The 12,325-nt window shown below is 39.2% G+C and overlaps 1 protein-coding gene across 2 annotated transcripts in view; it reads right to left on the bottom strand.

Moving 5' to 3' along the window:
• Positions 1–1,400: 1,400 nt before the first annotated feature.
• Positions 1,401–12,325, bottom strand: part of CTNNA2 (catenin alpha 2) — a 917,008-nt gene continuing 906,083 nt past the window's right edge. The window contains exons 12-13 of one of the 2 annotated variants that reach the window (XM_027768558.1): positions 7,814–7,930; positions 1,401–2,594 (exon numbers count right to left, since the gene is read on the bottom strand). In XM_027768558.1, coding sequence (XP_027624359.1) covers positions 2,307–2,594; positions 7,814–7,930 — 405 coding nt within the window. In that variant the 3' untranslated portion in view covers positions 1,401–2,306. The remainder of the gene's footprint in view (positions 2,595–7,813; positions 7,931–12,325) is intronic. The other variant, XM_027768559.1, reaches the window with a different exon arrangement.

Genomic DNA, 12,325 nt, shown 5'->3' with positions numbered 1-12,325 from the left:
TACAAGGGTACGTGTGTGTGCCCAGTGCACACAAGGAGGTCCCCAGACATTCCCTGAGTGTGTCCAGTTGCATTCCCACTACACCGTCACCTAAACTACAGCTCTTTTTTTTTTTTTTGGAGAGGTTTGTTATAGGGTGCGTGCGTTCACCAGAAAGACAGAGAAACAGAGAGACAGAAAGTGAGAAATCACCCCCCAGGGAGGATGGCCATGCCGCAATCCTTCTCCTCCATTCTCCTTTTGGGATCTTGGGCAACGTGAGTTTAAGCCACCGGGTCCGAGATTTGAACCACGGTCGGCTACATGGGAGTCTAACGACATATCCATTAGGCCAACTGCTGGCCCCTAATCTATAGCTTTTATGGAGGTGCCACATAAAACGTTTTTCATCATAGTGGTGTTTTCAGTGATGGTTAAGCTCATTCTAAGTAAGATTTTAGCCTAAGCATTCTCTTCTTTCACAACTCCTGCAGCCCTTTTGTTTTGGACCTGGTTCATAAACTAACTTAAAACTTAGGTGTTGCGACACTCTGTGCATTATCATATTGCTACGAAATATATGCATAATTTACTAGAAGTCTGGTTACATAGTCTGATGACTTATAGGGCTCATTCTAATGGAAGGATTTGGGGACACTCAAGTGAATATATTTTTTTCCCTACTCCTCCTCAGTCCATAGGTAAAAGAATAGTCATCCTCCTTAAGAAAGGGGCATAAGGTCCTGATTTTCCAATTTAGAGCAATTTTTTAAATGAAAATATTTAGAAACTAATGGCGTCTATTTTTTTTTTTTAATTTTCTCTCTGAGAACATATCAAATTTCTTTCGTTTAACCCAGGAACAAGGATGAAGTGTCTAAAACAAGGCCTTCTCCATCTATTCTCAGTTTGAAAGTCAATGAAAACAAATTGTAAAAATCCAAAATGAAATTTCGGACCTCTACAGATGTCTAAAAAGAATTACAGTTCCAGAATACCTTATCTAAAATGTTTGGGGTCCTATTTATGTAACTATAACAGGATATCTTGGGGGTAAGCCTAAGTCTAAACATGAAATTCAGTTATATTTTATAAATAAACCCATAACCTGAAGGTAATTTTATACCATTTTTTTAATTTATTATTTTGACTGTGAACTGTCACATGAGTCAGGCATAAAACTTTCCACTGTGGTGTCAGATCATTACTCAAAAAAGTTTAAAATTTTGAATCATTCTGGATTTCCAGATGAAGGATACTCACCTATTTTACCCCTAAATTCTAAAAACCAGTACCAAAAAAAATGACCCCTAAATTCTAAAAACCAGTACCAAAAAAAAAGTGTTTTCAATCAACTTAGAAGAAAATGCTCTAACCTTTCATTAAGTATGCATTTAAAGAAAGAGAACATTCTTCAGAGGTCAAGATTAAATGTGTTTATTTTGAGTTAGTGGATACAACGGTATATTAGATACCAGCACTCCAAGCTACACCTATGACTTCGCCTCTAAACCTTCACACATTGTCAGTTGCCATTCCTCTAATATCCCACCACTGGGCCTTCTATTTCTAGCAAAAGAATAGTTTAGTTTCAAACTAAAAAAATGATAAGAAGAAGATAGATCACCATATTGTGCTTCCAGTGCTCCCAGAAAGATTTTAATATTCTCAAATAAATAATTGCTTTTAGTAGAGGGAAGAAAAAAAAATAACATGAGCACTAGTAATGGCACTCCTAGAAGAGAAAGAACAAAATGCAGATTAAAAGAAGCATTTTAGGCTGGATTAGTGTCCTCTGAGTTAAAAATCCACATAATATCATGGATATGACTTCGAAGTTAAATTGTTCAATTTGTGGGCCACACACTTAAGCGTATTGGCTAGTACATTTTTGCACTGAACAGAAGCAATACAAGTTTTATGTTCTACCATTACACTTCCAGATTTTTCACTTATGAATATACCTGCCAACCTAATGATTCTTGCATGCATTAGAGTTTGCTTTTGTAGAGTTAAGTTTATTTTCCCCCTCCCTCCCACTCCCGTAAACATTGCAATGCGAACTCTTTGCCCAATTTTATGAGAATGTTGTAAAGGACAGCTCTGTGCCACCTTAGGACAGGAATTCCCTGTCCCCTTCCCGGGCTACAGATGGATCAGTAGTATTGATCACATCTCATCTCACATGCAAACAGACACTGCTCCCTTAATTTCCCCATGCCAGAGGCATACGAGTCGGCAGGTAAGCATACAAAAATGGAATTAAAAAGAAAGAGAAAGGAAAAAAAGAAAGAAAAAGAAAGCTTTCTTGTTTACAGCCTATCGTCCTAGAAGGAATCCATCGCTTTGAATTCACTTAAAGCCTGTACAGGCGAAATGTGTTTCTTCTGAGAACCTCGTCTAACTCGTGTCTGGAATTCTTCAGGCTTTTCTCTCTTCACAAGGGGCTTCTTCTCTGGAGCTTTCATCTTCCAAGACACAACAGGGGAGTTGACAGCTGCTGTCCCATAGACCTTCTGGTATTTAGTTGAGGCCACATAAGATGCTTTCACCGTGAGGACAACAGCATTCATCAGGTTTTTAGCTGCCTGGATAAGGGATGTGGCACTGTCCAGCTAAAGCGGGAGGAAGAATAAGATGCACTTGGTTAATTGAGGCCCCAGATTCACAAGATGGTGGTAAATCTCACATTTAAAGCTATGTTTTGCTTGTGCAAGTAAATAGTATTGCCCAAAAGAAACAAATTATCACAAAATAAGTTGAACAGGTTACGATCTGTCACCTGTCTTCTATTTCTAATCCTAAAAGAAAAATAATTTTTAAAAGATTTTTCTAGTACACAGCTTTCTAAAATCCCAGTATGACTAAAGATAAAGATCTGTTTTTAGTGTGTAAGAATTCCAGGGTAACAGGTTTTCAAAGTGAGGATGCAAACAGAGAACCAGAAGGAAAACTCATAGGTGATCTGGCTTTTACACAGGTGTTTTTATTGTGCTTAGAATATTGGTTTAACTATTCCTAAGTCTTAAATATACCTACTATAAAAATAGTAATCATTGATTCAGCATCTCATGAGCAGGAACATTCAATGAGACTCCATACCATAAGAAAATGAAAAACTGAGCACTTGCTATGTGCCAGACCCACTTGAAGGACATTGCATTTCCCTCTCACAACAAGTCTATGAAGTAGGCAATTATTCTTACTGCCATTTCACTATGAGAAAGCTGGTGCAGGTACAGATCCAGGTTTACTTGCACAGGTTCATACATCTTACGTGACAGTCATTAATGACTATACTACTGCTTCATCCTGTCACTCTGGTAGGACAGCTTCAAAACACTGCCATGATCAGTCGCAACTAGGGACTGGATTTAGAGGTCCATCACCAGATTCTCAGGCCAGGATTTTTTTTTTTTTAAGTTTACCACTTTTCTGCTTTTAACTACTGCACACTAAACCATTCAGTATCTATTTCATCCTTCTTGCTTTACTGTCTGTACCACAGATGCTGGAAAAGCTCAAAATTGTATTTCTCAGACATCCTTTCAGCCAGGATGATCTCAGGATGTACACGAGACCTAGAGAAAGGACAGTACTAACAGCTAGACTGTAAATCTTACTTGAGTCTCAGGGACACTTGAGCATAGTTTGATCTTTTATCAGACAAAATGTACCCAGTCCAGTTAAAAGAAGAAAGCAAGGCTATTCCTAAGTATATTGTTCCTAGTTGAGATTGCTTATCATTCAGCCTGTACTTCATGGACTATAAAGAATGGGAATGAGTCACATAACTTTCTGGGAGCTAAAGGACGAGCCAAGTCTTTAAAGTGAGAGACCCCTATCCCCTGTTGCTCCCTGTTATATGCCTGACATTCACTTCAGCTTTGTATTCATTTCTTGTAACCAAAATGTGTCCCATACATTGAATGAGCTCATCTGAAGTTCATCTAATGCCTCTGTGATGTACTGCTCTCTCTGCTTTTTGTTCCATATCCTTTTTTTTTTTTTTTTTTTTTTTAGGTTCTTGTCTTAGGGTGCACGTGCCTGCCAGAAAGGCAGAGAGAGACAACAAAAGGGAAAATGAGAAATCACTCCTCTAGCTGCCGGGGAGATGGCCATGCCACAATCTCTTCTCCTCCATTCTTCTTCTGCGATTTTGGGTGGGCACACATGCACATATGCCCAACATGATTTCAAACTGCCAGATCCAGGCCTTGAACCACAGTTGACCATGTGGGAGTCTAGCACCTTAACCACTATACCTCTGCTGACTCTTGTTCCAGGTACTCCTTTATCAAAGCCAAATAAGTACTGTATTATGTTAAAAATTCATGAGCATCAAATGAAATAAATTCTTCCATTACCAAAAAAGACTCATGATGTCTGGATCATTGAGAAAAACAATGGAAGCTTTTAATATCTGAATACCTTGAAAAACCATAGACATGAGATTTTTACCTTTAAAAAAATTAAATGTTACTATTACATTGGTCCTAAAAGAATACAAAACAGCAAAGGTAGTTGTAGAGTAGAGCCATATTCAGCGATCACATACTTGACTACTCTGTGAACAAACTCAACCAACCAGATAGAGTAACCTACTTACTTTACCACTATTACACAGCACGAGGTACACATATGCCAGAATAAGTGCTCAAGCCATTGGGTTTAATTTCTCCAACCTCAATTTCTATAGCTAGCTGAGGAAAAGCGAATTCTGGATTATTCATGTTAACAGGAGGGAAGCCAAGCATGGATTAGTGCGGTGGTTCGACAGTATCATCTCAGAGTCAGCAGCATCAGCATCACCTGGGAACATCTTAGAAATGCAATTGCTCGGGCCCAACCCAAAACTTACTGGATGGAAAACTTGCTATCTTTATTTAAATTCCCATTCCAGGGATTCTGATGCATGCCAGCATTTGAGAACCATAGAATTAATGAAACCCAAAGACTCTCGGAAGGCGTATTTCATCCAATGATTTCAGGACTTCTGCCAGACACACATCTGATCGCATCACTGTCAGCGATCTGACTGAATTTCACATTTTCATCTTTCCCACCATACCCCCAGGGAGAAGAGTCAGTAATAAAGGGCAGAGATGGGACAGCAAAATATCGGGGCAATTACAAGCAAATCAGTCATGGTTTCTTTAGAAGCTAGATACCCTGACCCCTGGCCAATCAATAGTTCCCTATAAGTCTGTCAGGTTTCAAAAATAAGAAAATGTCCTTCATAAAGTTAGTTAATTCTATTTGTGTGCTATGGGTAAAGAGAGAGCAAGATGAAACTATGTCAGGGGATAGTTTTGTTGAATTTACTATGGGACAATAGAATTAGTAGAATAAGCCAAAATATGTATTGTTTGATTAAATGGCTCCCAAAGAGGGAGTCTTGGGAGAACTGAGTCAACGTGAAGAGAAGGATCATAAGTAACTTGGAAATTTTTACCACAGATTCCATTTTCAGATAGATGGTGTCTAATTCTGCAGCAAAAACATGAGAGCCTGTCTCTTCTTCAGAACCCCTTTGGTCTCCCAGCCTGATGCAGGAATCCTGTGAATAAATCTAATACATCGATTGAGAGTGAGAGAGCTCTGAAATAAGAAGCCAGTGATTCAATCAAGCCACCTACTAAGGCAGACCTTGAATTTGTGGCCAGATAAATGAGGCGGTAACAGGCTCCATCTCTAGTAACTTAAACAAAAATATACCGTTGGACAAGAAGCACAAGTTAAAGTGACATTAATACAAAATCTGACATTTTTATAAACATTGAGTTGAATTCTCAAAGCATAATTTTTTTCCCTTTGCCCTAGATCCACGTTCATGATTTGATCATCAGCACAATCAGAATTCTTTTTTATTTAGAAATGGCTTCTTATGATCGTCCAAAATGGTACCAAGACCTGGTTTTCAACTGGCAAGTTCTTTTTTTTTTTTAATTCTAAAAATTCACTCCCTAATGAAAAGACATTATAAAGAGTAAAGCTATATGGCAAAAGAAACAAAATTACACAAGGCTTAGGTACACTAATTATGTTCCATTTTTAAATGTATATTATAATTATGGCATTTTCAAGCAAGATGTATAAATGTGTAAGTGAAGTTCTAATAATAATAACAACACTGATTGGGAATTTACTAGATACCTAGAATTACTTTAGTCCTCTTCATTAAATTGTGTGATTTGATGGACAAAAATTCTTCAAGTTGAAATTAGTGTAACTATTACTTTACAGACAAGGACCCTGAAGCTTAGAGATGTAATATAACTATCCCCTGTAGTATTTGGCAAGTAGGGATTAGGATCAGTATGATTTCTCTTGGAAGTCCACCTCTGAACTATTACATAGTGTTATTTCCCCGAAGTGTCATCTGTTCTCTGGGGTTTCTTTCTAAGTTACTGCTTACGAACCTGTTTCTACTAACCTTGTCCATGCTGGAAATCTGTCCTCTAAACTTGGCAATGACCTGTAGACATCATATATCTGGTGAATACCGCCACCTCTTCTTGTCTGGGATTTCAGTCTCATTCCCAGAGCCTGACTCTTTCCTGACTGACCCTTCTCCCTCAGGTATGTTCCTGTCCAGTGCTCAGCCCTTCTCAGTCCCCTCTGGCCTGTGGGCTATCTTTCTGTCTTGGATTCACTGTGAGGCAGCAGTGCTTGGAATCTGATCTCTGCTGACTTCTCTTGCACTTGTCCAATTCCATGGATGCACATTTAGGATACAATGATCATGGCTGGTTGCCTGTATGTATTGGTTCAGATACTCTAATTAGTGTTCTAAACTTTCATTGGGGCTAGTCTTGCTAACTTAAAAATGACATACTGAATGCTTGTACTCCATGGCAGAAATTAAAATACTTAATGGTATAGGAGGAGTGGGGCCTGGGGAAGAACATTTAGAGTAGGGATACGGAGACAGCATTGTTGAGACAGGGAGGTAGTGTTGTTATATTTTGATCAACTCGACCGGGGAGAAATGTTCATATACTGAAATGATCACCTTGTAAGCTAAATAATGTGATTGAACATATTAAAAATGTAAATAAAAATAAATAAAAATAGGGAACCAGCAGTTGGCATAATGGCTATGTCTCTGGACTCCCACGTAGTCAACTGCGGTTTGCGTCCTGGACCCGGTGGCTTAGAACTCACGCCGGGTGCGTGTGCGTGCGTGCCCAAGATCCCGAGAGGAGAATGGAGGAGAAGGGATTGCAGCGTGACCATCCCCCCGGGGGGTGATTTTCGCTTTCTGTCTCTGTCTCTCTCTGTCTATCTGGCAAGCGCATATGCCCTATAGCGAAAACCTCTCCAAAATATAAAACTCTCGGAAGGCGTATTTCATCCAATGATTTCAGGACTTCTGCCAGACACACATCTGATCGCATCACTGTCAGCGATCTGACTGAATTTCACATTTTCATCTTTCCCACCATACCCCCAGGGAGAAGAGTCAGTAATAAAGGGCAGAGATGGGACAGCAAAATATCGGGGCAATTACAAGCAAATCAGTCATGGTTTCTTTAGAAGCTAGATACCCTGACCCCTGGCCAATCAATAGTTCCCTATAAGTCTGTCAGGTTTCAAAAATAAGAAAATGTCCTTCATAAAGTTAGTTAATTCTATTTGTGTGCTATGGGTAAAGAGAGAGCAAGATGAAACTATGTCAGGGGATAGTTTTGTTGAATTTACTATGGGACAATAGAATTAGTAGAATAAGCCAAAATATGTATTGTTTGATTAAATGGCTCCCAAAGAGGGAGTCTTGGGAGAACTGAGTCAACGTGAAGAGAAGGATCATAAGTAACTTGGAAATTTTTACCACAGATTCCATTTTCAGATAGATGGTGTCTAATTCTGCAGCAAAAACATGAGAGCCTGTCTCTTCTTCAGAACCCCTTTGGTCTCCCAGCCTGATGCAGGAATCCTGTGAATAAATCTAATACATCGATTGAGAGTGAGAGAGCTCTGAAATAAGAAGCCAGTGATTCAATCAAGCCACCTACTAAGGCAGACCTTGAATTTGTGGCCAGATAAATGAGGCGGTAACAGGCTCCATCTCTAGTAACTTAAACAAAAATATACCGTTGGACAAGAAGCACAAGTTAAAGTGACATTAATACAAAATCTGACATTTTTATAAACATTGAGTTGAATTCTCAAAGCATAATTTTTTTCCCTTTGCCCTAGATCCACGTTCATGATTTGATCATCAGCACAATCAGAATTCTTTTTTATTTAGAAATGGCTTCTTATGATCGTCCAAAATGGTACCAAGACCTGGTTTTCAACTGGCAAGTTCTTTTTTTTTTTTAATTCTAAAAATTCACTCCCTAATGAAAAGACATTATAAAGAGTAAAGCTATATGGCAAAAGAAACAAAATTACACAAGGCTTAGGTACACTAATTATGTTCCATTTTTAAATGTATATTATAATTATGGCATTTTCAAGCAAGATGTATAAATGTGTAAGTGAAGTTCTAATAATAATAACAACACTGATTGGGAATTTACTAGATACCTAGAATTACTTTAGTCCTCTTCATTAAATTGTGTGATTTGATGGACAAAAATTCTTCAAGTTGAAATTAGTGTAACTATTACTTTACAGACAAGGACCCTGAAGCTTAGAGATGTAATATAACTATCCCCTGTAGTATTTGGCAAGTAGGGATTAGGATCAGTATGATTTCTCTTGGAAGTCCACCTCTGAACTATTACATAGTGTTATTTCCCCGAAGTGTCATCTGTTCTCTGGGGTTTCTTTCTAAGTTACTGCTTACGAACCTGTTTCTACTAACCTTGTCCATGCTGGAAATCTGTCCTCTAAACTTGGCAATGACCTGTAGACATCATATATCTGGTGAATACCGCCACCTCTTCTTGTCTGGGATTTCAGTCTCATTCCCAGAGCCTGACTCTTTCCTGACTGACCCTTCTCCCTCAGGTATGTTCCTGTCCAGTGCTCAGCCCTTCTCAGTCCCCTCTGGCCTGTGGGCTATCTTTCTGTCTTGGATTCACTGTGAGGCAGCAGTGCTTGGAATCTGATCTCTGCTGACTTCTCTTGCACTTGTCCAATTCCATGGATGCACATTTAGGATACAATGATCATGGCTGGTTGCCTGTATGTATTGGTTCAGATACTCTAATTAGTGTTCTAAACTTTCATTGGGGCTAGTCTTGCTAACTTAAAAATGACATACTGAATGCTTGTACTCCATGGCAGAAATTAAAATACTTAATGGTATAGGAGGAGTGGGGCCTGGGGAAGAACATTTAGAGTAGGGATACGGAGACAGCATTGTTGAGACAGGGAGGTAGTGTTGTTATATTTTGATCAACTCGACCGGGGAGAAATGTTCATATACTGAAATGATCACCTTGTAAGCTAAATAATGTGATTGAACGTATTAAAAATGTAAATAAAAATAAATAAAAATAGGGAACCAGCAGTTGGCATAATGGCTATGTCTCTGGACTCCCACGTAGTCAACTGCGGTTTGCGTCCTGGACCCGGTGGCTTAGAACTCACGCCGGGTGCGTGTGCGTGCGTGCCCAAGATCCCGAGAGGAGAATGGAGGAGAAGGGATTGCAGCGTGACCATCCCCCCGGGGGGTGATTTTCGCTTTCTGTCTCTGTCTCTCTCTGTCTATCTGGCAAGCGCATATGCCCTATAGCGAAAACCTCTCCAAAATATAAATAAATAAATTTTAAAAAAAGAAAAAGGCATGGAAAGCAACTGTGAATACCACAGACAGTGTGGGAGGAGAGTGGGAAATGTGCAGGATGAGAAGGAGGGAATCAAGGCAAAAAAGGGAGAAGAAAAACCAAAACATTTAAGAAACACAAAATGGAAAATGATCTATTGAAGATAATATGTATGATAATATCTTTGATTGAGCCAATATACAGCGTTTTCTGGATGGAAAAATGCATTTTGTATGCTGTAACAAAATACAGTGAATGCATGTAAAAAATACATAAAGTAAAATAAAAGGGCAGAGGGGTAGCAAGCAGCATAGTAGTTTAGGCACTGGATGCCCACGTGGCCCACTTTGGCTTGAGTCTTTAACCTGGCAGTTGAAACTCGGGCTGGATGTATGTGTGTGCATGCCCCAGATTCTGAGAGGAGAATGGAGAAGAAAGGATTGCAATGTGGCCATCCCCCCAGGGATTTCTTGCCTTCTGTCTCTGTCTCTCTGTGACTATCCAGTAGGGACATGCACCCTATAGCAAAAATCTCCCTCAAAAATAAATAAATAAAAAACCGCCATGGTCAACCTATCTTCAGCCATTCTTTAAGCCAGCCTGTCTTAGAGTGACTTTCTCAGCAGAACACTGTCTATTTTTCTTTTTTCAAAAGGCCCTTCTATTCCTATGCAATATCTCAGTAAGTTCCTCTGTCTAGTCTAAGAGAAAGCCAACCTTTAACAAAAACCAGGGTCCAGTCTCTGGGCTAGCTCCCCAAGTTTCATTTTGCTTATTCAATCTCACAACCACCCCAGAGACAGGTAATAGCCTTATGCCCAGTTGGAACTTAGAGGACTCATATAGCTTGTCCAATATCACCCTGCAAGTAAAACATTTAAGCTCAGGCAGTCTAATCCCATGACCCATTTGCTAAACATTGTCCCACAACGCTACACAGATTCGTACATGACAGTCAAATCCTTAGCTCCACAATCTAACAAGCTGTGGTAATTTTCCCTGTTTCTTCTCATAGGTACTGTTGTCCTAACCACACAAGTAAACGTTCCTTAACTCTGTCACTATTCTTTTAAATATCAAAGTACTATTTTAAAAGACAACAGATGTTTCCTCACATCTTGTTCTATTACAGTCCATGAGAAGCAAATAGGGCAAGAAAGCTGTTTTACACCCATTTCCATAGGGTGTTTTTTTAGTGTGCTCTTTTTTTTCTGTCTCTGGTTCTATTCCCACTCTTCTTAACCCCATTCAACTGTTTTGTTTTGGTGGTATGTGTGTGATGTTTTAGACAGGGTCTTGCTGTATTTCTACCCTCCTGCCTCAGCCTCTTGAGAAGCTGGGACTATGGATGAGCCTCACCACATCTTGCTTTTTTAGGGGTAAAAATTGAACCCAGGACCCCCAAGTGGCCTCACCCTGCCAAATAACAGTGCCCAGAATGTGCTACCATTGCTTGGCTGACCCATACATTTTTGTTGTTGTTGTTAATGTTTTTGCAATAGGGTGTGTGTGCTCACCAAAGAGATAGAGAGGGAAAATGAGAAATCCCCCCTGTCCTCTTCCACAGGGATGGCCACATCGCAATCCTTTTTCCTTCCATCTTATTTTGGATTTGGAGCACATATGCACACACACTCAGCAGGATTTTCAATCCACTGTGTCTGGGACTCAAACTTCAAGTGTCCATGTGGGAGTCTAGAGCCTTAACCACCATGCCACATGCTGACCTGACCCCACACAGCTTTTAGTATACATTCAAGATTTTTCTTTTCTTCACCATCTTTGCTTTGTATTTGAAAGGAAGGAAATACTAGAAAGAAATTTCTTAAATTGTGATTCTTCCAATAATCCATATTTGTGCTAATACCTTACTGTAAGGAACTGCACCATATAGCAGGAGATGAACAGCAGATGAGCAAGTGACATTTCATCTGTATTTACAGCCACTCCCCATAGCTTGCATAAGTTCCTGAACTCTACCTCCTGTCAGATCCATGGTAGCAATAGTCCCATAGGAGCACAAACTCTGTTGTGAACTGCACATGTAAAGGTCTAGGTTACACACTCTTTATGAGGATCTAATGCCTGATGATCTGAGGTGAAGCTGAGCCTATTAATACTAGTGCTGGGGATTGGCTGCAAATATTGCATTATGGTGAGTTGTATAATTATTTCATTATATATTATAACACAATAATAATAGAAATACAATACAAAATAAATGTACTTGAATCATTCCAAAACAACCCCCCTCCATGGTCTGTACAAAAATTATCTTTCATGAAACTGGAACCTGGTACCAGAAAGGTTGGGGACTGCTGCCTTATAGTATCATAGCAAAGGAACACCATGAATAGTACTTAAAATGACTCTCTAACAGCTTACATAATCAGCTGAATCTCTCTTACTATTGCATGCTATTCACTAACATAGGAGTTGCATTGCAACAGGTGCTCAGTTTCAATAAAACAGAATATAAATTCATATTCTTTTGAATAAAAGTACAACTATATCCCTATAAATTCTTAATTTTTATTTACTCTTTATCCTACAGCCTATTCCTCCATCTTTCCATCTTTCCACACACATCTTTATCCATCTAAGTATTTCTTTTTTTTTTTTTT

Source organism: Tupaia chinensis, unplaced genomic scaffold (assembly GCF_000334495.1).
Source record: "Tupaia chinensis unplaced genomic scaffold, TupChi_1.0 Scaffold146837_1, whole genome shotgun sequence".
NCBI classification, from domain to species: Eukaryota; Metazoa; Chordata; class Mammalia; order Scandentia; family Tupaiidae; genus Tupaia; species Tupaia belangeri.
The sequence above is the reverse complement of the archived record's forward strand: the minus strand, read 5'-3'. Positions and strand labels throughout refer to the sequence as shown.